Below are 24,662 nucleotides of genomic sequence, written 5' to 3' on the forward strand. Positions count from 1 at the left end.
CTCTAAAGAGGTGAAGTTTAAAAATTAGGCAGTCAAAAATCTTAACTGTTGTCTGGAATGTTTTGCGGAGGATGATCTTCAGTATTCTCTGAAGTTTCATTAACTGAATGGGTTTATAGTATTAGTCTTAATTTTCTTTGTCATTTGGAGCACGTAACTGCGTATTCTGTATAACTACTTTTAAATTTTCTACTCTAAAAATCATTTTTCCTGTCGTTTGTCGTGGCTTTTTTGTTACAAAATAGGAGAGAGAAACATTTTTAAAATATTGTTGTAGCAGAACAGGCTTGCAGGTATCAGAATAGATGAGAGAAACTCAACTGCTGTAATATGTTTCTTGGCTGTTGACTACATTTCAGCTTGGCAATGTCAAATGGTTGTAGCGTGGATTTGGGTCTGGGCTCCAAAGTGTCCTCCCAGGGCCTAGGGTGAGTAGTCACAACTTAGCCCATGATAAAGCTTTGCACTACAGCACTTATGCTGAAATCCCATCCTGTGCCCGCAGTGGCCAATTACTCACTAAGTTCTTTCCTTACAGTCTCTCAAATGTTTCACATTGATGGATTATTATGACCTATCTGAAATGGTAGCCAGGATATCTTTGAACAGCTATTGAAAACAGAGCAGTGTGCTAGAGCTAAAACCTTCCTACAGTTTCTCGTTGAGTCAGTTTACAGAAACGGAAAAAATCTGCCGTAAGAAGACGTGTGTGCTTGGACCTGACTCCAGTCTGCCCTAACATGGTGGTCATTTTGATGTTCTTATTCAAGGCAGGTTTAACAACCATTTGTGTTAGTAACTACGTTTTACCTCTTGTAATCACTAACTAAGGGTAATTAATTTCAGCCATAGAGAAGCCCCTACTTTCTAATATGAATGTTCAAATTAATTAGTAAATTCTTGCAAGCATTTTGAAAATGTAAAGTACATTATATTTATTCATTTTCCTATTGAAGAGAGTGGGAAAGAAAGCATATCCTTTTCAGTCTTCAAAGGCCTAATTTATTGTATGTTTCAAAATTGTTTTCACTGTTTGCAATATGGTATCTCACATTAACATTTCATACTACCAGATGTTTCATTATTCCTATTTTAGCACATCATATTTGACCCATAACAGCTTTGAATGCAAATAACAAACAAGCTGATGCACAATGCTTGACTGTTAGATGGAAATAATATAGTAAGGCTAAACTGGTTTTCGTTTTTTCTTTTGGATATTATTAATTGCAGTGTGTTGACTGTTAATTTAATTAAATGTTTTGTTTTAATATAAGACCATTCTTCAGTTCATTGACTCACCGTTTCATTTAATTAATTGCAAACCTCAAGATTTGATTACTCATAGTTCTCCTTTAGTTAATTTACTTGTTCACAGTTTTGACAGAAAAGCTTTCAAACTAATATGAAGGAGGGGCACCGTCTAACTAATTAGGGAACTGAAAAATAGACTGAAAATCTTGTAGCTAGAGTATAAGATTAGCAGATACCCAGGGTCGTGTTAAAATGCTCTGAGTCCTTGTGTTTACTGCCAAAATCTAATTTTCAATGACTAGACGTAAGTTAAACATGGAGGATTCACTTACAAGAAGGATACCCTGGGTACATCAGTGCAGGAATGTAATTGAGTTTTGGTTTCTTACATCTGCAGGAAGATGTTTGCTAATCAGTAAATTGTGCTGCTGACTCAGGGCATGAGACGCTGTCCCCTTGTCCCCCAGCGCTAAGAGCGTGGGTGAGATCAGCGCTGCCCTGCACTGGGACGCTGGCCTCGAGGGAGGCTGCAAAAGACCTTGCAGTTGTGATCTTCAGGCCATGTAGGAAAAATGAGTTTTTGCTAGAATAATTCCAGAGACTTCACAGAGGAATAAGCTTCAGTAGTCTTTGTGCCTGTGTATTTGAGTAAACTATTAACCACTAGCTTTAATAGGATGCAGAGAAGGGATGGAGAAACCCCTGTAGTCTGCATGCCCTCTTTGTGCCCAAGGAAGCAGCTCTTCAGGAGCAGAGGCTGTCTTCAGCGAGTCCGGCTCAGAATGCAATTGCAGTCTTCCTTCATTGCAGCCGGAGCATAAACTCTGCTGGTTTGCATGTCCTTGAAGGGTTATTTCAGGGCTAAATTCATGTGTTGTACTGCAGAGTTATGCAGACTTGTCAAAGGGAGAGTACAGCGTGTCCTGACAAAACTGAAATTACAGACTGAAGATTACTAATGGCAGTTGGTTGTTTTGCCATATGCACGATGCAGGTGTAGCTGAGTGCACACCATCACAATCTGTTATGCAGTTGTAATCAAGATTCATATATAGACAGCTGACCCAGAATGTGGCTCTGAGATGTCTGCAGCAGTGGTGATGTCTGTGAGATCCCCACCAGCTCCTCAAGGAGCCGCTGCCCTTCGGCCAAGGCAGTGGGCAGGCTGCAGGCCACTGCTGGCAGGAGCAGCTCCGGCAGCCACGTGGTTGCTGGAGGTTTGAAAACAAATCATTGCAACAGTGGTGAGACTCGTGTTTTTTTATTTTTATTTTTTGCTAGCATTGTAGGAGCTGTATGTATTTGACAATAAGTGGTACACAGTTTATTTCCTGGGTGTTTAGTGATTGATCACAGCTGGGAGAAAACAGCTAAAGGAAGAGAAATTTCAAGCGTAAATGGAGAGAAAAAACTGAAATCTTTGAAGTATGTAATCCAGCATGTCAGTTTTCCTAGTGATCCTTTTTTAAGGTGAAAGTAGAGGGATAGATGTATACATTGCAGCAGTTTCCAGGTCCATTTTTCAAAGTGAGGTACTCTTAAGTGAGATTCTGCTGCTGATAATGACTCATCCAACAGGATGGAAATGATTCTTCAATTCTTTGTAGATTTTAAGATAAGTCAGTTGAAGAATAACCCTCTTTGCCACAGCTAGCTGGAGCTGAATCAGTTATATAAAGGGTTCTTATTAATAGTTAAATTACATAGCAGCTTCAGTAACGTTAGCCTCAGCAGTCATCCTAATTGAAGATTATGCCAATGGGTGATTTGCTGTACGTTTTCTTCCATCCTTTCAATCAGTAGTACACCCTTACTGCTGAAACCATTTGTGTTAGTCTCAGTTTTATTATCTTTCAGAAATGTTGAAGAATTAGTACAGTGTGTTTAGTGCCTCATACGGTAAGATTCTGGGGCTTTTACTGTATCACAATTCAAACACAAAATGACACAGACTGGGGAACACAGAATGGTAGAGTGAAGACATTGCTGATATTGAGTTTAGAGATAGTATTAGCTGTATCTGCTTTAACTGTATGCCCACCTGCTCAGGATCTTCAGGCTGTCATGCTCCGTACATTAGGACTGTGCTTCGCTCTTCAAACTTCTAATGCTGAAGTAGAGTGACTTTGGTGTGGCAGATGGCACGGCATAGATTTCTGAGACATCACTGTTTTTTGGCTTTTGTCCTTATGGCAGCTGTGTCTGGTTAGGGAGCTCAAAAATGCCTGACAATAATTACTTTTAATTTCTGCAGGCAGCATTGTGGTGATTTTGGGACTGTGTTTATTCCTTTCCGTTTGTTCCTCACTAACCTTTCTATCTTCATTATGCTTCTGATGCAACTGTTCAGAAGATTATTTTTTTTTCTACAGGGCCCTGGATAATTTTTTTGCAATATCTTTTCACTGGACACTGTATTAAAGACTTGCAGTCACTTTCTGTTCCCTGTTTATGTCCTTATGAATAGTTTCTGTATTCATTTCTATATTTAAATTGAGTTTGGGACTTACAGTATCAAGACTCTGTATAAATACTAACCCAGATGAAAAACCTGGACTGTTGGTTCATCCATGTGTGTGGATATATATCACATATAAGTGATAAAATGTTACAATAAAAAAAATCCATGTTCAGACTCTTTATTTTTGTAGCCTTTAAAATAAATGTGAATTCTTTGCAAGTGGATTAGAAGTATAAAGTGAAAAGAAACCAGCTGTGAGTGGGTATAAGTTCTGAAAGTGCTTTGGTGATGGCTGTACCTCAAAACCTGGAATTGGGATAAGGAGCAAAAGTGCAGGTAGGCATGCAAATGGTGCAGGCTTATGAAAATCCTGAAAATAGCAAATTCCTCAGAAGACTTGTAATGATACTTCTTTCTTGAACTTCCTGAAAATAATTCAAAAACCACTCAAAGATCCATCACACTTCCTTTCACTAAAAAAAAAGGTGGAAAAGCTTATAGAGTATTTCATCTTCTTCTGAAAGTGTCAACAGTTTTATCATTTAAGATGTATTATTTCTTTGATGGATTAAATGTAAGTGGTGTCCATCAGAGAATTTGTAAAAACAGAAGTCTAAACATCAGGGTTTGATATTTGCCTGATAAGAAGCCTGTAGCATTTGCAAAAGAACTTCAAAGGATGTTAAAAAATATATTTTTTAAGAAAAATGTGAATACTGTTCTGGTATGGCAATCCTCTGCACGAAGTGAGGGCTTAAGTGATCTAAGAAAGGAAATTGTGGTGGTGTTTTCTGGACTCTGCTTTTGTATGTTTGTAGGTAGTACATATTAAGAAAGAAATCAATATAATTTTTAATGTGTCAGTGACAGAACAGTGAAACGAATGCATAGATAGTGTAGATAATACTTATTATATCTGGCACCAGTGCTTTCGGATTACAGGAGTGCGCAACTGCAGGTTATTAGTGTGAATGTGGAGACTCTTAGTCAAGATGGAAGGAGGAGGACAGGATGACTGGACGGCTTGTATTACTTCCATCTCATAACCTATCATCTCCAACTTACTGATATTAATGAGGGATATCTTCAGTGAAGTTTACAGGATTGCTGTAGCCGTGTATGATGATAATACACACACCTCCCCCCCATGCATTTGGAGTCTTTTGATTGCTTGCTCACTTAGGTCATATTAAAATAATGAGAACTTTTGTGAAGCCTATTATAGCAGCAGCACAGCTAATCTAAATGTCAAATTCATAGTAGCTTTTAAAATAAAATATTTTCATTTATGGATGTGTGGTGGTAGAGGATATGAAAATTATTAGTTCACTTTAATCAGTATCTAATGTCTCAGCAATACTTTTCATAAATAACAGATTATATAATTCTGTTTTGATATATCTGTTAGTGGGTAAATACAACATGCACTACCAAGCAAAGAAATTATGGTTTTTGGTAAATGCAATTCAGTGTGTTTGTGGACCTATTGCACAGTCAATTACAGGATAGCTGAGATGAAGCATTTAGCTTCCTTTGTAGGAAATGAAAAAGCAAGTCATTATTTACTGAGAGGAAGATAGTAAAACCTGTTTAATCCATAACTGAATAAATAAACAATTACACCTGTAGAGATCTTTTGGGGTTACATGTCTTTTTCCCCGGTATTTTTCTGTGGGACAGATGATCTTCAGACAACAGATTTTCAGGAACATCTTGCCCAGACTAAAAGTAATTTGATGCTGTCTGGAAGAACAGATACTGTCTGTGATCTCTTAAATGACCAATAGAAAATGATGAAACTTGAAAAGTTTACTGTCATGAAATAAAGACATGGGGAAATCTATTAAAAAAAAAAAAAAAAAAAAAAAAAGAAAAACAATTACATGGTAATGATGATGGTAGCCTGTAACCTGACTGTACTCCTTCTCTTTTACTATTGGAAGTTAATTGGTTTTTAGTCACTTGAAAATCTCCTACCACTACCCCTATTAATTCTGTATATTTTTGATGGTGTTATTGGTCTCTTTAAGGTGCGATTGGGTTTGTAATTACTTACATTGTACTTTTGTAGCGTTTCCAGTGTCATATTTTCCAGTAGCAATAATGATAATCTGAATCAAAAAATTTTAGAGAAATATTTTTATATAGAATAGTACAACATTGATTTTTTCTACATTAATTGGCTTCCAGCTTTTGAAATTAAGAAATACTGCATCTTACTAATATACTTGGAAATTTTTAGCAGCTACGTCGAACAGACAGTGATCAAAGTGCCAAAGTGATCAAAGTGACAGGAAATGATATTTAAAAATATAATCAAAAGGAATAACATTAAATATTTCTTTACACAATACATGTGGAAAAAGAAAGAGAAACACAAAAGAATTAGGGAAAAAATCTTTAGAATGCTGTACTGGAATAACCCAAATGACTTGAAAATAATGTTCATGATAACACTATAGAATAAGAATCTGTATTGAAATTGTGACTTAATGAAAGGAATTGTCTTGTTCTTCATAATTTTCAGTGCTGTATTGTATCATTGGATACATTTAATATATTTTTATTTTTCCAGGACTGACAGCAGCTGCCATGGCAGAGGCTATGAAGTTACAGAAAATGAAACTAATGGCAATGAATAGCCTCCATGGAAGTGGAAGTCAAAATGGAACAGAATCAGAAAATGAAGAACTCAACTCTAATGCAGGTAAGTAATCCTGTGCACGTGAACTGTAGGGGAGGTCTAACCTGTTCTTATCCATTGGAAACAAAATCAAAATCTATCTCAAACTCTTGTGTTTTTTTATTTTGTAATCTTTCCTCTGTCAGTATCAAAACAAAATCACTGCTCCAATTCCTCCAATTTTCCTCCTACCAGCCATCTTCATTAGTTTTTTGAAATAATAGTGGCGAGAGATTGCTAGGTAAGGACACAGGCATTTTAAACCATTCTTTAAATATATTTGTAGTAACAAAATGTTTCTCTTTTGGCAATAATACAGTTGAGTCTAGTGTTTTCCTGTAAATTATGGAAAGTTTCCAAAATACCAGGTTGTTGGAGCTGAGTATGAGTCACCACAGTTCACTGGAGGAAGGTGAAGTAGGGAATGCTAAATTACGAGCTTTCTGGCTTTTCTGCATTTTTTTCTTTCCTTGAATGGATATTTGCAACTACAGCTATGAAGGAGTCACAATAAACATTTGTTATGGCCTATCTGGCTTGAGTGACCTTGGGAAGAAGGCACTGATACTAAACACAAGTTCAGTCTATGCTGTTAGAAATGTTAGCGTGGACTTGAACAACACTCCCTGAAGCCCAGCTTCACAAGAATAAGGTTCAAAGTTTAAGTCAGAAATGGATCTTTTGAAGAGAGTATCTTCTTTGTTTACTCTAATGTTCTTTTCAGGTGAATAGAAGAGATTTTACTTGGATAGTGTAGAGAACCTTGAATAAGATAGAGCTGTTTTGTGTCAGGAAGCTGCTGGATACCTATTACAATAAGGGCGGGTTCAGCTGGACTTGCTCTTTTTGACACAAATAATCCTACAATACACTCTTTACGTTTTGGAAACTTGCACACATCCTTTGTTTTCATTACCAATTCAACAACAGAGGCATTGTCGATTCCTCATTGCATTCAGATCTCCCATAGGCATTCACACATATCTGAAATCACACGTGTCTCTAAAGACGAAGGCACTCGAACAGTTTGCTTGGTTGGATAGTGTATATGCATTGTACCATCAAAATGGTAATTTATTAGACCAATAAAGCAGCAGCTGGGAGGTCTTAGACTCATTTTTCTAAAGGAATAACTTTGAATTCATGACAAATTATGCACAAAGCAGTCTTTCCAAAAGTGGTATTGCCTTTTGCTAATTTTGTGTACTCATCTGTATTGAAAAAATCTGGATTCTAATTCATGCATTAAACCCTTCCCCAGCTTTCTATTATGTAGAATACGTATTTCTTATTCACCTCTCAGACCCTAATCAATTAGTGCATATTGAATTCAGAAAAATAACACTGAAAAAGCATACTTAGTTCTTATTACTCTTGTAGTTTGTGTATAGTTCAAAAGGAATTATGAAGTTTCACTGAATGCTAAGAATTATGACTGAAGATAAAATTCCTACCAAAAAGCAGGGAGGCTTCAAATGGAAAAGATGCAGAATTAGTATGAAGGTTTTTTAAAGCTGCTGTACAAAGCTCGCTAATTTCAATGTTCATGGTTTTTGGTGCGTTTTCTGTTATGGCAAAATTTGTTTTCTTATTATGGGGAGAGTCTGCAGCACAGTAATAATATTATTTTAGGTACATTGACAGGTTTTATGGGGAGTATCGTACCAGCCTTTCTAAAATACATCAAGAGCATGCATACTAAATTAAAGTTCTCTGCAGTTTAGCAATTCAATGAGTTACAGAACTGACTCAATACCAATTTAAATATTTGGAAAAATTCCCACTGACTTTAACTGAAGTTACATTGGGACCCAAGGATATAGATATGATATCAGTTATGTAAAGATCTTTTCCCAATTCTTTACCTTTTTCATTGCCTAATTCAGTAAAACTACCAAGAGCAGATTCTCTGGATCAAGTTCCAATATTGCTTGCAGAAGGAGAAATAAGTTCTTAACAAAAAGGACTACTACTAATATACTTATTATCATTTTCCCATTTTTTATTATCTGCAATGCAGTAGGATCATTTTTGTGATGCTTAGTTTATCTCTTTCTTTGGAAGGTCTTTTTTTTTTTTTAAAGGTTTACACTAAGCAGGTACAACAGGACTTGTCAAAAAGGAAAACCATAAATAAATGTACAGCTTAACTAAAATCATCTTATTTCACTGTACAAAATAGCTGAGGAATTATCAAATATTCACTGTAGAAACTCATTGGAGAATAGGGTAGGGCCTGAAGAGAGTCTGCATTCTGTTTACAAGTTGATATACACTTCAAAACTTTGATTCATTATAAAGAGAACAGCCCAGTAATTCTGTGTGCATGAAAGCTTTACCAAATGTTTGTTTTGCTCTAGACCGTTGTACTTTAAATGACTATTAAAAGTAAAATGGGAATGCAGAATGAGAAAGAAAATTGAATTTTGAAATTTTTGTTACTAAGAAGAGGAAAAAAGAAACAACAAAGGAGTCAGAAGCCTCGTAAGTGAGGATAACATTTTATTTTAGGAGACCTACAGTTTCTTTGATTTGAGGTTGTGTTTAATAGCTTCTGTAATGGCTGCAACATGACTCTGCATCTAGATTTCAGCATGAATAACAACCTGTTCGTGTTTCATTTAGCTCCAAATGAGAAATTCTGTCTTTTATTGTTTTAGGAAATTAGTCTGTGTACTGTTGCTCCTGGAACTTTATAATTAATCACTAAAGGTTATGGTTGTGGAGAGTTTGTGGGAAATAGATGTCTGAATGATTATAATTGTAGCTGTCAAATCAGAAATATAGTTATACAGAGCAGAGGACCTTTGCTTTGCTTTGCTTTTTCTTTTTACTGTAACAAAGACTTGAAGGGTTGTGGGTTTACTTTAAAAAACAACTATAAAGATTTTTATTTTATTTATTTTTTTAACCTCAGAGTTACACACTGACTTCCTTTGGAGAGAGTAAGTTAAAGCAGCACTAAATATTTCACTTCAGGATGTGTGCCTACCTTCTCTTTCCAATAGTCTGATAGATAAGTGGAATAGTCTGTTTTGCTGGTGTTTTTTTTTTTTTTTTTTTTTTTTGGATAAACAATGTAATTGTTTAGTAATAAGTACTGAAACCTCATTGACTGATATTTCAGAAGTGTGTCATTGTATACAGGTCATTAGTATAATCAAAAAGTGGTGAGAACTTCTTGTCATATTCATTGTTGAAGTCAGTATGAGATCATTTTAGATGTGTTTCTTTAATAATGCCTAGAATGTCTCTTGGCAGTTTCATTCTCTCTTTGTGTGCATATGATAGCAATTTTCTGGATCTGAAAAAAGATTTTTTGTATCTGAAACCAGAATTCAGGCTATCAATTTAAAATCTGAACTCTTAACTCAGGATCACTGGCTATAATCCTTCGGCTATTGTATTGTCCTCTAACAGATACAGGTGTGGAACTGGATTTTAAAAGTGTCTAAGGAAGTGTGGAGGAAATGTGCCACATTTTTGCTTCTAGTCCATCTGCTATGTTTTTGCCATCAGGTCCTATCTCCTTTTCTGATATTGCAGTAATCTTGATAATAGCAGAGGTTAGTACTGTAAATAAGTGATTTAAAACAAAACAAAGAAACAAAAAAGAGCTGCAAGATACAACACAGAAGCCTTGAAAAAATGTACCTTCAAAATAAAAAAAAATTACCTCCTTTTTTTTTATTTGAACTAATTCATTAGTTCAGGGCTGGGAAGAACGTTGTTAGACATCTGAATGTTAATGTCCTCCTTCCCCTCTCTCTTCAGAAGAGAGAGATTTTTTGCACCTTCCTACTCATCATATGAAGTGTTGAAACAAACTTCTCAGGCAGCTGAAGAAATCTCATGTTTAATCCGGAACTGTAGGTTCGCTAGCCCCACAGTCCAGCTCATCTGTGGTAGCTGTTCCTTGTGGCTGGCTATCTCTGTCCCCGTGTAGAATCTATGAAAGAAGGCTGACCTGAGAGAGCCCTGTAGTTGGGGACGTGGAAGTAGTTGGGTCTCTGGAAGATTTGAAGATTCCCTCTGAAATCTCACATTCCTGGTGGCCATAACCCATTCATAATCCTGTTCCTCCTTTTTGGTTACTCCATGCAAGTCCTCAGAGGTGAGAGTCTGCTGATGGCACTCACTGTGCAGCTGGACACTGCCCTGAGGCCAGGGGATTGCCATAGCTAAGGCAAGTCGTGTTGTGAAGCCTGCCTGATAATACAGAATGGTGTGGCATTCGTATTCCTCTTTGGAAACTGAGTGAGATCAAGAGTCTGAAGCTGGCAGCTGAAGCCAGGTATCTGGATATGCCTGTAGGTTGCTCAAAGCCCAGCCACGCAATCAATTTTGTTGTTCTGCAGAAATAAGATGAACAAAACAAAACTTCTCTGGTTGCACAGAAGTGTTTACAAAGATCTTCTGTTTCATCATCATGCAATACGAATATTAGCTGAAGTGGATTCTGGAAATGAGCACCTAATTGCCTGGGGAAATTTGAAACTTATTTGAAATCAGAGCCTTTTTTTTTTTTTTTTTTGTACAAGTGTGTGGTAGAACAGGAATGTGAAAGGTAGATTGCAAAGTACAGTATTGGTGATATTACCTGAACATCCTTCAACACTGTCTTACCAAGCTGCATAAGCAAAGAAGGATCAGTGCAAAGTAATCCGTGACAATATGTGTTTGTACAAAACCTCAATGCAAAGAATAAGGCAGTTGTTTCCTTCTGTTGGCTTTTGGAGTTAACATGCATGATTTAATAAATGTGTTTTGCTTTCCCAAGAGAGATATCAAACAGTACTAAGTGTTTCAGCGGTATTTCCTTAGGAAGTCAAAATGTTATTCTGTATGTAGAGTGTTGTTGCTTAATTTTCAGACAAGGAGCTAAGTTAGGCAGAAAATAAAGGAAAAACACCCTAGCTTTTGGCATATGAGGATCAGAGAAAAAACTCCTCATAGAAAAAAAAGTGTTATCTTTTTATCCTTTTTCCCTTCAGTACCTGCCATGCAGTTTTCTCATAAATGCAAACATCCTTCACAATCTGTTTAAAAAACCACAAATACATCACTCAGAGGAATATTTAAGGAACCATCAGGAGGGAAAAAACTCATTGGTTTAATGGAATGCTGTCAAGGAAAATCAGCATCACAAACGACACAGGGGCAGAATTGATACTTTTGCACTGACATGTTAAAAGAAAATCCCATGCATTATTTAGAAAACCCAGAAATCTGTCAGCTGTATGATTGCCGAGTTAGCAGAAGCAGGAGGATGCTGCTCAAGTTGAAAAGAAACGCGTAGGCACAGATCCATATTGTAACCTTTCATGTTCTCCACCCACCATGAATACCCAGCTATTACACGGTCAGCATTTTTTTAGTTTTCCTCTTTAAAAATTTTCAAGTGCTTGAAAAGTCAAAAGAGGTAGGTCTTTTATTCTAAAAAGCAGGATGCCGAGGCTGTTATTTTATTGTAAGAGTAAAAATGACAAGACCGGAGAACAGATTTTTTAATCCTTGACTGCCGTGCAGACTTCATAAAGTCATTTTTCCTGTTGTTAAAGTAAGTGTCGTTTGTGTAACATGAGCAGAGAGCTATTGTTTCAAAGATGATCATTTTATTTAAAGAACACAAAACCTTCATGCCATTTTAAAAATATAACCAGTCAAAACTACTATTAATATTTTTAGAATCTGATAAAAAGCTTGTCAAGCACACATTTCATTTTCTTTAATTGCCCTTTTGCCAGGAGGAGTATGTACAGTTTTGAAATAAACAAGAGTTAATACATTTTGTTTTCTATACCTTCTCATCCAAAAGCTATTCAACTCCAGACACAGCAGATATATTAAACCATTTCATCCTACAAATGGAGACATTGGTGCTATTTCTGTAGACGCGTACCTGCTTTGTGTGAAGTGTGAGGATGCTTGCTTCTCGTGCTGAACGTTGGGAATGACACGCAGCGAACCGATAGGTCCGCCTAGCCCTGAGCAGTGAAGTGAGCTGCCAGTCCCCGGCCATTGATCACAAATGGGTCAAGCACTGTGATGGGTAGGGTTGGTAGAAGAGGGGATAACATTTTTGATGTGCCTTTTTCCTTAAGATGCATGTGAGAAAGGCTTGTGGCATGGTGTTACACAGCTGGGAGATGTGCAGTGGTGCTCAGTGCCATGCTGAGGCAGCTCAGGAGCTCTTCTGAAGATCAGGAGGGAGCACAAAGCTCATCATGGCTCCTGTTCAGCTCGCTGCTCGGGGATGTTTCTCCGGGGGGGGAGGGGGCTGAAGGTTGCAGCAGGACCTCCACACTCATGCAAACACCTCGTGAAGCCCCTGAACACGGCATTGCTTGTTCAGGGCTAGCTCTCAGCACGGCAGGCTGACGTGTGGGTGAGGCTTCTCTGTCTAACGAAGGCATGTATGGCCCCGTAGGTGACTGGTTGTAGGGACAAGCTCTGCCTAAGAATGTTTGTCCCGAGGCCATAATATTTGAAGTAAGATTCACGTATCAATGAAACCACGTGGCTTTCACAATGCTCTTCCACACACTGGTTTGGAGGTATAAGCTTCTTGGAAGTTTCCTGAACTCACTTGCAAGTGGTTTTTAAGACGTTGTAGGCTTTCTTTTCCAGTGAAAATGGAGTGAAGGAGCTCAAACGTTGACATATACTGAGGGCTTGAAAAGCTTTACCAATTTGCTGCTTGTCAGAAAATGCCCATGGCTGCTGACTGGTACAGAGCAATTAATTCCCAGCAGGAAATCTGAGTGGAACCTTCCTGGAGCCAGAGACTGATAACTCGAGAGGAAAAGCTAGTTGTGCTGTTTTCTGTTTTAAGATACAGCTCCTCAACATTAGTTGGGAAGTGATAACCTGTTTTCTGGGTTCAATTGTACCTTGTTCGCATTTTGCTGTGTTCTATTCCATTTCTTCTTAATGGTGACCGCTTTCATGAGCCCTCTTAGCTATCCTGAGCCCCCAGTCTCTGTATGTGTAGTCTAGAAAAAAGGATGTACACATGTCTATTTCTTTGGCAAGTTTTTTTTTTGTCGCTTGGGTTGGGGTGCGTGAATATCAGTGGATAGCTTCTGCTCCCCACCACTGGACAGGATTTCATACCAAGAATTTTAGGAGGCTTTAATGAATCACAGTTTCAGTGCAGTGCAAAAATGAATTTGTTTCTTGTTTGCAGACAGTTTTAAGGTCCCGTTTCAGATGAGCACTTTAATTGACTTTTAAAAGAGTATTCTTATTGATTTAAAATACATATAAATACTTCATAATAGATATATATATGATTCACACAAATGCCGATTCATCAGCTAATATTTATATCTTAGATCGACTGACACCAAGCTCTGAGAAATGCGAAGTAATTCTGGCTGTAGTTTTAAAAATAATTACAACTTTGAACAACTTTTGAAAATGACATTCTCTGTGTTTTTCTCTGTAACTGATGCATCTTTCTCTTTGAGAGTTTTTTTTTTTTTTTCAGATTTTTGATGCTTATTTTACACATGATAAAAGTAATTGGTATTTATATAAACTTTTAACCAAATCAGCAAATGTAAACCATCCTAAAGGCCAAGCAAATTTCGGTGTTCTGTAGGCTTTTTTTTAGAAAAGTTCTTACTGAATGTCTAAGCTCTGGGTTGTGTGAATGCTTTTTGAGTGGGTAATTCTCAAGTGTATATTTTCCATAGATGCATTACAAGTAGATGTTGCTAAATGGTTATGAATGGAGAATATATATACTTGTAAGCTTATATTTCAACAGTTAAACATACCACCATACCACACAGTCTGCTTCCTCAGTATATTTTGGCTGTTATCTTATTTGAAGCCTAAGAACTGCTGTTCCTTTTAATTCAGAGCATAAAGTACTTTTTTTTTTTTTTTTCCCCTCTCCTATAAAGACAGAATGACTTACAATGGTTTTTAAGTTTTGCTGGAACAAACTTTATATAGAAATTAAGATTCATATCTATTCAAAAAGCTTCCTAACCCTAAGTAAAATACCTCTGGCTGCACACAGCGTAACCTCTCTAGATTCCTGCTGTATCTGTGATCGGAACTAAGTGCAGCAAAAGATAAACTAATGACAAAATGCAAATGTTATGGCCAAACTGCATGGAATTGAGAGCTTTCACATGTCTCTCACCTTTCAGATCCTTTACAAATTTATAGTCTCAGAGTGCAGAGGTCTAAATCTTCAAAGCTTGAAAAACAGAGGTGCAGCATGAACTAATCTTCATTTTTTTCCCCTATCTTCTTACAGCAGCACTAATGGAAATGTATTTTGTTTAATGACTCTGAAATCCTGTTTGTAATTAGATGTGGGAATTGGTCTTACTTTGTAACAGATGATACTGGAATAATAATATGAGAGATGCTACGCTGAGACCACTATCCTCCTAAATCTATATCATTTTTCATTTTATTGACAGGAAATGTGTTCCTGGAACAAAGAGATTGATTTTAAAGAGTGGAAAAATAATTTCTAGTAAAAACTCAAATGAAAACATTTTAGTATTGCTTTAAGTATATCACAGGAGTACATTAACCTTTTCACTTCATTTTTAATTTTGGTAAACAATCTTATTATAATTGTTGTTTTGTCACTGATACGATCTCTGAATTAATGCACCAAAAGGTAGAGAACTTTAATTAATGACAGGGTGCGTACAATTAAAATGCATATCACATTTCAGAAGGATTATTCAAAATAATTAATTTTGTCTGTTAAAACACTTTTACAGTCACAACTGAAGTAATTAGGAGTGGGCACAGAACATGTGAGTGCAGCCTGAGCTCTCACAGTCTCTCCAGAGCATTAGTCTTCTTCACTAGGTCTTGATGTCATAAATCATTTTGGCCACTCTAGAGTAATGGCCACATTTTTTCCTTGGTTATAATTTTCACATTTGTTAGTAGTGGAAGGTATTCGCCGTTAATATCAACCTGCAGAAGGAAAGTGGGTTGCTCAAGTGGCTCTTGTTATGACCAGGTCTCATTTTTCTGCAAGGCAAAGGAACTTCCATGGCACTGCAGGGAGCAATGCTTAACCAAGCAGATGTACCAAGTTTGGAAGTTTCAGTAGAAATTCGTATTGAGACCAATACAGACAGGATGCACTGCACTTCAAAAGGATAAAACATTCCAGTTCAGACATTGTAGGAGGTCCCTGTGTGTGCCGAAGGACAGGCTGTTGTGAAGAGTTCCATCCCGCCCTTTGGAAGCAGAGCTGCTCTCTCTATGGGCAGGCTTAGGGTGAGGGGGCATCCGCAGGCCTTTCTGCTCTTGGTGCAGCGGGAAAAGGAAGGAAAAAGAAAAATGTGGTTCCAGATCTACATCTCTGAAATGCCTTTTTGTAAATCATTGTTGGATAAAACCAAAACTGGCCCTGAGAGCAGGAACCATCAACTGAACTCAGGTAATTTTGGAGGCCAAAATTGTGCCTGTTTCTCCTCAGGTTTTCTGTAGTGCTACCAAACAATAATAGTAAAGTACCGTATGTCAGACACATCTTATTTTTAAATTTTATTGGGGAGTTGGAGGTCCTTGTATGTACTCTTTCAGTAAAATCTTGTCTATCATTTTGCATAATGTAACATACTTGTTTAAACGCTATGGTTTGTTAATATGCTTAATCAATGCATTATAATTTCCAGTTTCAGTACATATGGATGCAAGGAATCCAGTATGTAAGGAATTCCACTATTAGAGGAAAAGTAAATGCTGATGATAGTTACCCTTATTAATATTAGACACTGAACTACAATCTCACATCAATGATATTTTAACAATAAAAAGTACTCTAATATTTTAATTACATTTTTAAGTCTGGAACATTCTTATTCTTGTTAAGGCATGTGTAAGTTAGGATGAAAACTGGGATATTACCTTTGATGCAGGCAACATGCTGAGAGTCCCCCAAGGATGTCACTGATAGTGATGCAGCTGCCAACAGCAGGAGTCTCATGAATTACAATTTTAATCAGATTAAAAAAAATAATCCCCTAACATACATTTAATTTATGTTTGAGGTAAGAAATGTGATCATTTGGAATATTTTCGCACTCAAAAGAGTAGCATTAATCCAAAAACATTTTTTTTTTTTTTTTTTTTTTAGTTAAGGATTCAGCACTAGATTTTTGCAGAGTGCCCTGAACTGACATTTTTGCAGCTGAGATTCGTTAGCAGTTTTACTTGCAACAGTTGGTGCTGTTTAAATGTCTAGCTGATTTGTGAATTTGATGAGACAGAAGTCACAGTGGTCTCAAGTAATTCTGCCTTTACCCATAGAGTGAGAGGCATACCTTAGTTCTGGAGTAGGGACTATATGGGTGAACAGGACATACGCAGATCAAAACCTTATTCCTTTTTATAGAATACCTTGGCTATTTTAAATAATTATATTCAAGTTTTGTTTTCCTTTCTTAAAGTCTTGATTCATAAGAAAATCAGGATAATGCATTTATTTCTGTGATTTTAAAAGTAAGCATATGACAGTTTTGCATAATAGGTTATGCTTTCTCCTCCATATTCTGTTTAAAAAAAAGGTGGAATCTAAAGCTGTGAGTGACATTTTGGTAGAATTTTAGCAAGTACAGACATTACCAAATTAAAAATAGACACAGGTGGGTAGTCTGCGTTTTTAGCTCTTTTAAGAAAAAACAACAACAAACCGCCATAATAAATAATAATAATAATAAAAAAAAAAACAACACCAAAACCAACCAAACAAAAACCACACCAACCCTCTCACTGTATGCAATCAGTAGCAATTTATCAGATCATCCTAGTTATAATTATGGAAGATCCACAATGTTTTGTCTGACCAACAATAAATGTACTTTTGTCACCAGAGCATGTTAGCAATCTTTAACTTCTATGGCTGCAACATCTTTTTCTCAAATTAAATTTTTATTCTTAATTTCTTAGGAGCATAATTTATATTAATTAGATCACTGAAAAATATTAGAACCTGGTCCATTTAGTCATGGAGAAAAATGAAGTGTTGGTATCGCACACTTGAAACTACTCATTTGTTCATGATCTAAAGGGAAAATGCTATGGATTTTTACCATGTTACAAATGTTGTCTTAAGGTGTTTATTATCTTGGAAATGTAACCAATATTATTTATCTGCTAAGTAACTAGTATGTAGTTTAAGATGGCCAGATTTTTCTTTTTTTTTTTTTTCCAGATGTTTCATCTTCTCAAGCACAGCAAGCATGCACCTAATGATTTTAGAATGGTTCTCTCTCTTCTAACTGCAATGCTTCTGAAGAGAGGAATAGCTAGGGCTTTCCCTACAGCTGTAGGTGAAGAGGAGACCCTGTGTAGGATTCTGGGCTGTGGAACTAGGCTGTGGGGTAGGTTATGTTGTGGCGTGCAGATCCAGCTCAGGTGGTAGGTGCAGCTGAGCTGTGGCAGGGTGAGTTCAGGATGGGCCATTCCACTGTGCAGTTTGACGCTGCCCCTGAACCTTGGGTTGGTGTCTGTACTGCAGTTTGCAGTGTTCAATGCCATGGGAAAACAGGACTTTTCAGCCTTGTGAGCATCGTGTCTTACAGAGGTGGTTGTCCAGCTTTATTTTAGAAACTTCATAGGATTACCAATTGTGGCTGTTTTTCTAAATGTCAAGTCTTCCTTGTTACAGGCTCATCCTTGCCGCTTCTTGTTCCGTTCACTGGAGGTATGGAAAACAGCTTTCTCCCTTGTATTATCACGTCTTCTATCTAGTGAAGAGCATTAGTGAGCCTGCTATCCGTCCTCGTCCCCTCCCTACATTAAACAACCTGCTATTTTGAACGTGCCTCATCCTGATAATTTTCTAGGTCCCTGGTCAGTTCTCATCACACTCCTCTGGCTTAAAGTTTAAATAAATTTTAATAAAGATCCAGAGTGTTGGGTAGATAGATTAATAATGCTATGCATGTTCATGGTATAGGCTCCATCTGCCATTGAATGTGTAGCATTTCATTCAGCAGAGTTTGGTCATTTTATAGCTGTAATGGCCATTTCATGCTATAATGGTTGATTGAAGGTAGATTCTGAAGGTAGAATAAAAGTGATAGTTGAAATTATGAAAATCAACATTTTCTGTTTAGATCATGTGCATTTTTTGAGCTGTACAGAGCTATCTGCAATTAATAGTCTTTGTTGTATATCTTCTGTATTTACAGTATATTTGACAATAAAACCTTTTTTGACATTTAATCAGTGGCAGAGTTGTTCTGCTCTCATTATAAATTCATGAACTTCATCACCAAGACAAGACATAAATGTTGAGCTTGCCTTTAAGATCAAGCATGCATTGATATTTAAAACCTAGAAAACTGAAGGACTTGTTCTGTTGTGTCTGTTCTGTATCTGTACAATGTAAAAATGAGACTAGCTTCCTTCTTTATACGGAGATACTCAGGCTACTGCAAGGGTGCAAACAAAGATAATCTGTGGGACTTGCGAAACTTCCAGCATGTCTGTGTTTGATCTCTGTATTCAGTTACTGGTATTGTGAGACAGGACAGGCTGCATTTTGCCCTTTGCCTGTAAGGCAGATAATATTAGTAAAACTGATTTATTTTCTCATATTTCAGGTGGAAATTGGAAAGATAATAAGTAGAAGTGTTTGCAGGATAGACTGTTCTTATGGACATGTTTTCTGATTGACTCTATCCAAGAATTTGATGTAAGGGAGATTTTGGCATTTCATCCTTGAGAAATATTCCCCCTCATTTGCTGCATGTCTTCTATTTTTATTCTTGATTTTGACAAAGTAGGTCTTTTTTGGAAGTTGAATCCAACTTAATTCCACTTTATAAAATTCTAGGTCCAAGGAGAATAGTCCTTTAGAAATGCTAGAGTACCTAGCGTAACTATTTTTTTTTTAATTTATTTTTTTATAAATACCAAATGTGTCTGGATATATATACTGTACATTAAACAATGTTTCTATGTTAGAGATTGAACTTTAATAGAAAAATATTAAGTAAACAGAAGGGTATTTGGAACTTTTAGGCATCTGATATCTAGGAAGATAATTCCTAAAGATCCTGAATGAATTTAAACTCAATGATTCTGTCTGTAGAAGAAATACTTGCATTGTTCTATTGCTAGCGACTGATGCTCATTTTCTATCCAACTTACTAACAGCTCCTCGTTCTTTGAAACTGCCTTGAATAATTACAGCCTAAACCCCGCCCCTGTACTACATGAATGCAAAATCCAAGTCTTCAGATAGTTCCATCTGCAGTTTGGATTAAAAATATATTTTATTTATTAGATGCAGTTGTGGCACTGAAATAAATGGTTGGTGCAGTTACAAAACATTTCACCTTCAAAATCTAATAATCTACAAATGCCATTTATTTTCCATCAGCTCCTTCATTTTTAACATCATTCATTAAATCTTTTTTTTTTTTTTTTTTTTTCCTTGCTGTTTATCTATTTTGAATGTAGATTCCTGGCATTTATTTACTCTCTGTCTTAATGTATGGTGTGGTTGGTACAAAAGTATTTAAATACTTTTATTCCTTAATTATTACTTTAAAAGTTGCATTTGAATTTTTTATTTTTTATTTTTGCATATATATATATTTAAAGAAAATGGTTATTTTCAGTATCCTTCTATTTACAATGCACATAGAAGATCCTCCTACAGATAGACATTCCTCTAGCGCACACAGTAGAAGTTTTTGCAGCTGGTAAAAAGCTGTATCACTTGCCAGCAGAGGAGGGATACTGATGGAAGAAGATACCTTGGCAGAAAGTGTCTGTTTACTCTCCGCTTGACTGGAACTATCGAATAGCTCTGAGTCACAGCAGTATTGGAACAAGGCACTTACCCTTTCTGCTGCTGAGCTTGTCTTTTGCTCCATCATCGAGAGCTGAGGCTCTATAGTTTACATGAGTTTTTCTGATTCAGTGTTTTAATCAGTAAAGAGGGAATTTATGGGGATCAAGATTAATGATTTTTAAGTGTTCCTGACAGTCAGTAGACTATCTTTGCACATGCTAATATTTCCTCTTCTCTGTATGTTAGCAGTCAAATGTGTTCTGAATTCAGTGACTGAATTTGAAATTTTAACTGTATTTGTGGTCATACACAAGGTATGTGACAGTTGCGTGGACTAAATAGACAATTGCCTTACAGCTCCAGCTCCTCCATTTTTAGTTATCTTAATTGTACACGTGCAATAACTTCTAATTCAATTAAGACTAGCAACATTCCACATTAGCCTGTCTGTTAAAATACATGCAATATACTATAAAAAAGTCATTAGTTTGGTAATATCAATTTAACAAGTTTTAGCTCATTAACCTTGACACCAGTAGTGCTGGAGAGAGGATCCTTTTGATATTGTTCTCGGCATTTAATACCAGGGAGCTCTGAAGATCAGTTGAAATCTGTGGCTTTTTTCCTCCATTATCAATTATATCCATGTGTTAGTTCTTTATGCAAACACTAGAGGAAGCCACAGATTCCATCTTTTCAAGTCACTTTTATAGACTGGAACAGCTTTTACTCTTTTTTTTTTTTTTTCAATAAGAACTTCCTGCAGTTTTTAGATGGTCCTTGAACAGCATTACCAGCCACTTCCTATGTGTCATTTTTCAGGTGTATACAATTTCAACACCCATTTTTAAAAAGCTTACATGAAGAGCACCAATTAGTATTTTTGATAATATTTTAGTAGGCTAAGATACTAATTGTAGAAAATACTTTTCTGATACTTGTTCTTGCTTTCCAGTTTCATTTTTGAGAAATCACAGTTAACTTTATCATAATGCTGTTGTTTTAGAAATATTATATAATACTGCTGCAGAGTACCATTATGAAATAGGAAAATGGGCAATCACTTAAAAGTAGGGTGCAAATAAATAACTCTAGCACTTGAAACAGCTGTTTTTTTCCCTTTTTTTATACTTAAATTTTATGAGTCTCAGTTTTTAAATTGAGAAGAGGTAGAGCAGAATTCATATTTAGCCTTGTAATACATCTATAACACTGAGGCATTTGAAAAACAGCAAGAGGAGATTCTATAAAAACATAAAAGTATTTGCTCGGGAAGGGGTTCACTTAACCCTTGAGGTAGTGAATATTTCACCTGTGATGGTTTTGGGAGAGGATGTTGATAGACAGATAATTAGCACCCACCTCTGAGGAATATCTACATGAAAGGGAGGGAAAGGGGACGTACATGAATGTTTTAACATGGAAGTGGGAAAACAGTATAATGAATATGACAAATAGAGTATTTTTCATTTTCAGCTCCTTCTCCTATTTATGACAGGGTGAGATTTTTCCTCTGTTTATTTCTGTTTTACCACTTGACTTTCCTTAGTTTCCTAACTTGCTTGCTCAGAAGCTGCCTTTTGCTACCTTGTAGCTTATGGACGTGTTACTGAAAGTCCCATGCCTTCAGTGTCCTGTAACCTACTGCAGTCAGGGAACAGTTCTGATCCTCATTCTCCTTTCGCCTGTGCTTAGGAGTGTCACTTTCCAGGTTTTGGTCTCCCCACTGTGTTGCAGCATCTTCCCTTTCTGAACCCTGCCCTGGCCTTTCCCCTGCTGCCTGGCCGGGCCGCGTGGCCCTCAGCCAACAGCTATTCCTCACAGGGCACCGAGCGCCACTGCTGGGAGTGAAGGACAAGGGGTATGCCAAGGTGCAAAGAGATCAGGCAAGTCTTGCACAGTTGTCTCAAGTGCAAAATAAAAAGAAAATGCTGGATTGGGCATTGCTGACTACAGCAGTGCTGACACACGTCGGGAGCACCCACAGAGACATGTATTTTTGCCTTATTTGAGAGCACTCAACCCTGTATGATCCCAGGAGATGAGTGCTGCCAACACGAGTGGCGGTAAGTGTGCACAGCTGTGGTGCAGGTGTGAGAAAGCAGAGCAGAGCTGGAAAGAGCTGCTATTGTCTGTCCACCCTGGACAGGGGCATTTGTTCCCAGTGGAAAGCCTAAGCTGTGCTCCCTGTGATGTATGTAATGTGTGCAGTGTACACGGTCATTCACAAGATTAAAGATTAGCTTGGAATACTTTGATAAAGTGTCAAGCCAGAAGATGAGCAGCAAATAATTTTGCTCATTTACAGTGTTAATGAGAGGAGGGTTTCAGTAAAGGACTAAAGGTGTAATCTATGCAATTTGAATATTGAAGACTAATTTAAAACAACAACAACAACAACAAAAAAAACACTATTCTGCACTATATGTTAAAAACCTCGGTTATAAAAAGGAACAGTTACCTCAGCCAAATTTTCAGCTTCTGTAAGACTAAATGTAGATTTAACTTAATTATAAACTACTTGTTATGTTCTTCTTTTCTGCTGGCATGTTTGCCTCACAAAAAAGTGAACAATTTTTAGTCTTTTGTAGAAATCTAATCCAAAATGAAAAAGTACATTAGATAAGGCTTAACTGAAATTTCAGTTGACCTCTGGGTAGTGGGAAAGAGTGCAGTGTTGAGACTGAGAAAGGTTTTGCAGATATGAAAAAACAGGAGGAGACACTGTACTTTGCAGTTTTGTGAATTAAAAGGGCCAAATTCAGCTTTAAAAATATGCCAAAGAACTGTGCTCTACAGTACAAAGGAACTATGTTAAAATTCATGCTTCAAAACAGATCTATTACATTGTTGTTCTTTTAAAATATTTAACATTCTTCTTCTAAAATTCACCAAAATTCCTTCAATGTGCAGGATCTTGTATGTGTCTTTATGTAAGGAGCATTGTTCAAATAATCTCTAAAATGATTTTTAGAAGAGTTGAAGTCAATTTGGATGTGGGAAAAAGTGCAATTTATATGAAGTCTTACATCTAAGACCTAATTCTGTTAGAACCACCTTTATATGAAAGCAGAAAATTCATACGTGGCTTGTAGTTAGGGAAACAGGTCTGTAAGCAAAAACTGCCTCTAAATACTGGTTTTCTTTCTAAACATGATTTTATTTCTCATTTATGAAGAACTATGTTAGAATCAAAAATACAAAGTGGCATTTCTTGTGGCAAATTTATATTTTGTACTTTTATGTTAAACCATACAAGTGCATATTTTTAGATATGTATGTATATGTATGAATGGATCTCAATATATTTGGAAGATCTGATTACTTACTATGACAGATTTGTTCTTTCTAATTTGGAGTTTTGTAGTGTGACCATGTTCACACCTTTCAAGGTATTCAGGCTTGATTATTGGTTTTGCCTAGATAATATAGCCTAGAAGTAATGCTAATATCTGGGTAGCTGTCTTCCTATTATATTCATGTCTACAAATCTATCACTCTTCCAGTCTTTCATAGAATAAAATGTGTATTGTAGACATTTCACTTCAGGCATTTTGACCAGTATTTTTAAAAGGCAGCACATTCAAAAATGGAGATCCAGCTGCAGTATTTGGAGCTAGACTTTAAAGAATACTCATATCAGGGGAATCATGCTTTGGGGGTGTTGTTTGGCCAATTAAATGGATAGATATTTACAGACTGAGACGCCAAATTTCAGTATCAAAGATGTTTTGAGCTGTGTATTGATCAAGACTCTCTCTGACACTGAGGAGGGTAGAAGCCTTCATCCTTCAGGGCAAAGCCACAATAACAGCAAAAGTACTCAGTACTACTCGCAGGTGAAGAACGGTGTTTCGAAATAACAGGGAATGTGCTGTAGGCATGCCATTAGAAACTGTGTTCTCTGTAAAAAGCTCAACAGTGAGTAGGACTTTTTTTTTTTAAACTGAACACTGCCTCGAACCTCAGAAGTTAAAATCGTATCTTCAAGCTTCCCAAACTAAAGAGTTCTGGGAAGAATGTATTTGTCATTATGTTTAATTTGCACATACCTCACCAAAGAAAAGGCCAGGGGAGCTAGGCCGAGAACACAGCTGTACAGGCAGCTCAACTAATTGCCTCTCCATCCTCAACCTCATTTATCTTCATTTCTTCCCAATTATACCAAATTATCAATAGTCTCTGTTGCATCAGAGTCTTAATCCCCTTTATTCAGGCAGCATTAGATAGTGGCAGATGAATTCTTGGAGGGAGTCAGGGTAAACAGCCATGAAATGCCACCTCTGGCAGATGGCATTGCTCACAAGAAATGTGACAAAACATTTGGAATTTGTTACTAGGCATTGGTATGAGAAGGCAAGCTGTCAATATTTTTTTAAATGATAATCAAGGTGGTGCATACTTATATTATAAGCAGAAATGAATCCTGTCCAAAACATCAAGCTTAGTTAAGTTCAGCTTTG

General features: G+C 36.7%; 1 protein-coding gene across 2 annotated transcripts in view; it reads left to right on the top strand.

Annotated features, from left to right (window-relative positions):
- The window catches only part of DACH2 (dachshund family transcription factor 2), a 288,158-nt gene that overhangs the window by 186,353 nt on the left and 77,143 nt on the right, over window positions 1-24,662 (top strand). For both annotated transcript variants that reach the window (XM_035323846.1, XM_035323847.1), the window contains exon 3: window positions 6,291-6,422. In XM_035323846.1, coding sequence (XP_035179737.1) covers window positions 6,291-6,422 — 132 coding nt within the window. The remainder of the gene's footprint in view (window positions 1-6,290; window positions 6,423-24,662) is intronic.

The sequence above is a fragment of the Oxyura jamaicensis genome, chromosome 4 (assembly GCF_011077185.1).
Source record: "Oxyura jamaicensis isolate SHBP4307 breed ruddy duck chromosome 4, BPBGC_Ojam_1.0, whole genome shotgun sequence".
NCBI lineage: Eukaryota > Metazoa > Chordata > Aves > Anseriformes > Anatidae > Oxyura > Oxyura jamaicensis.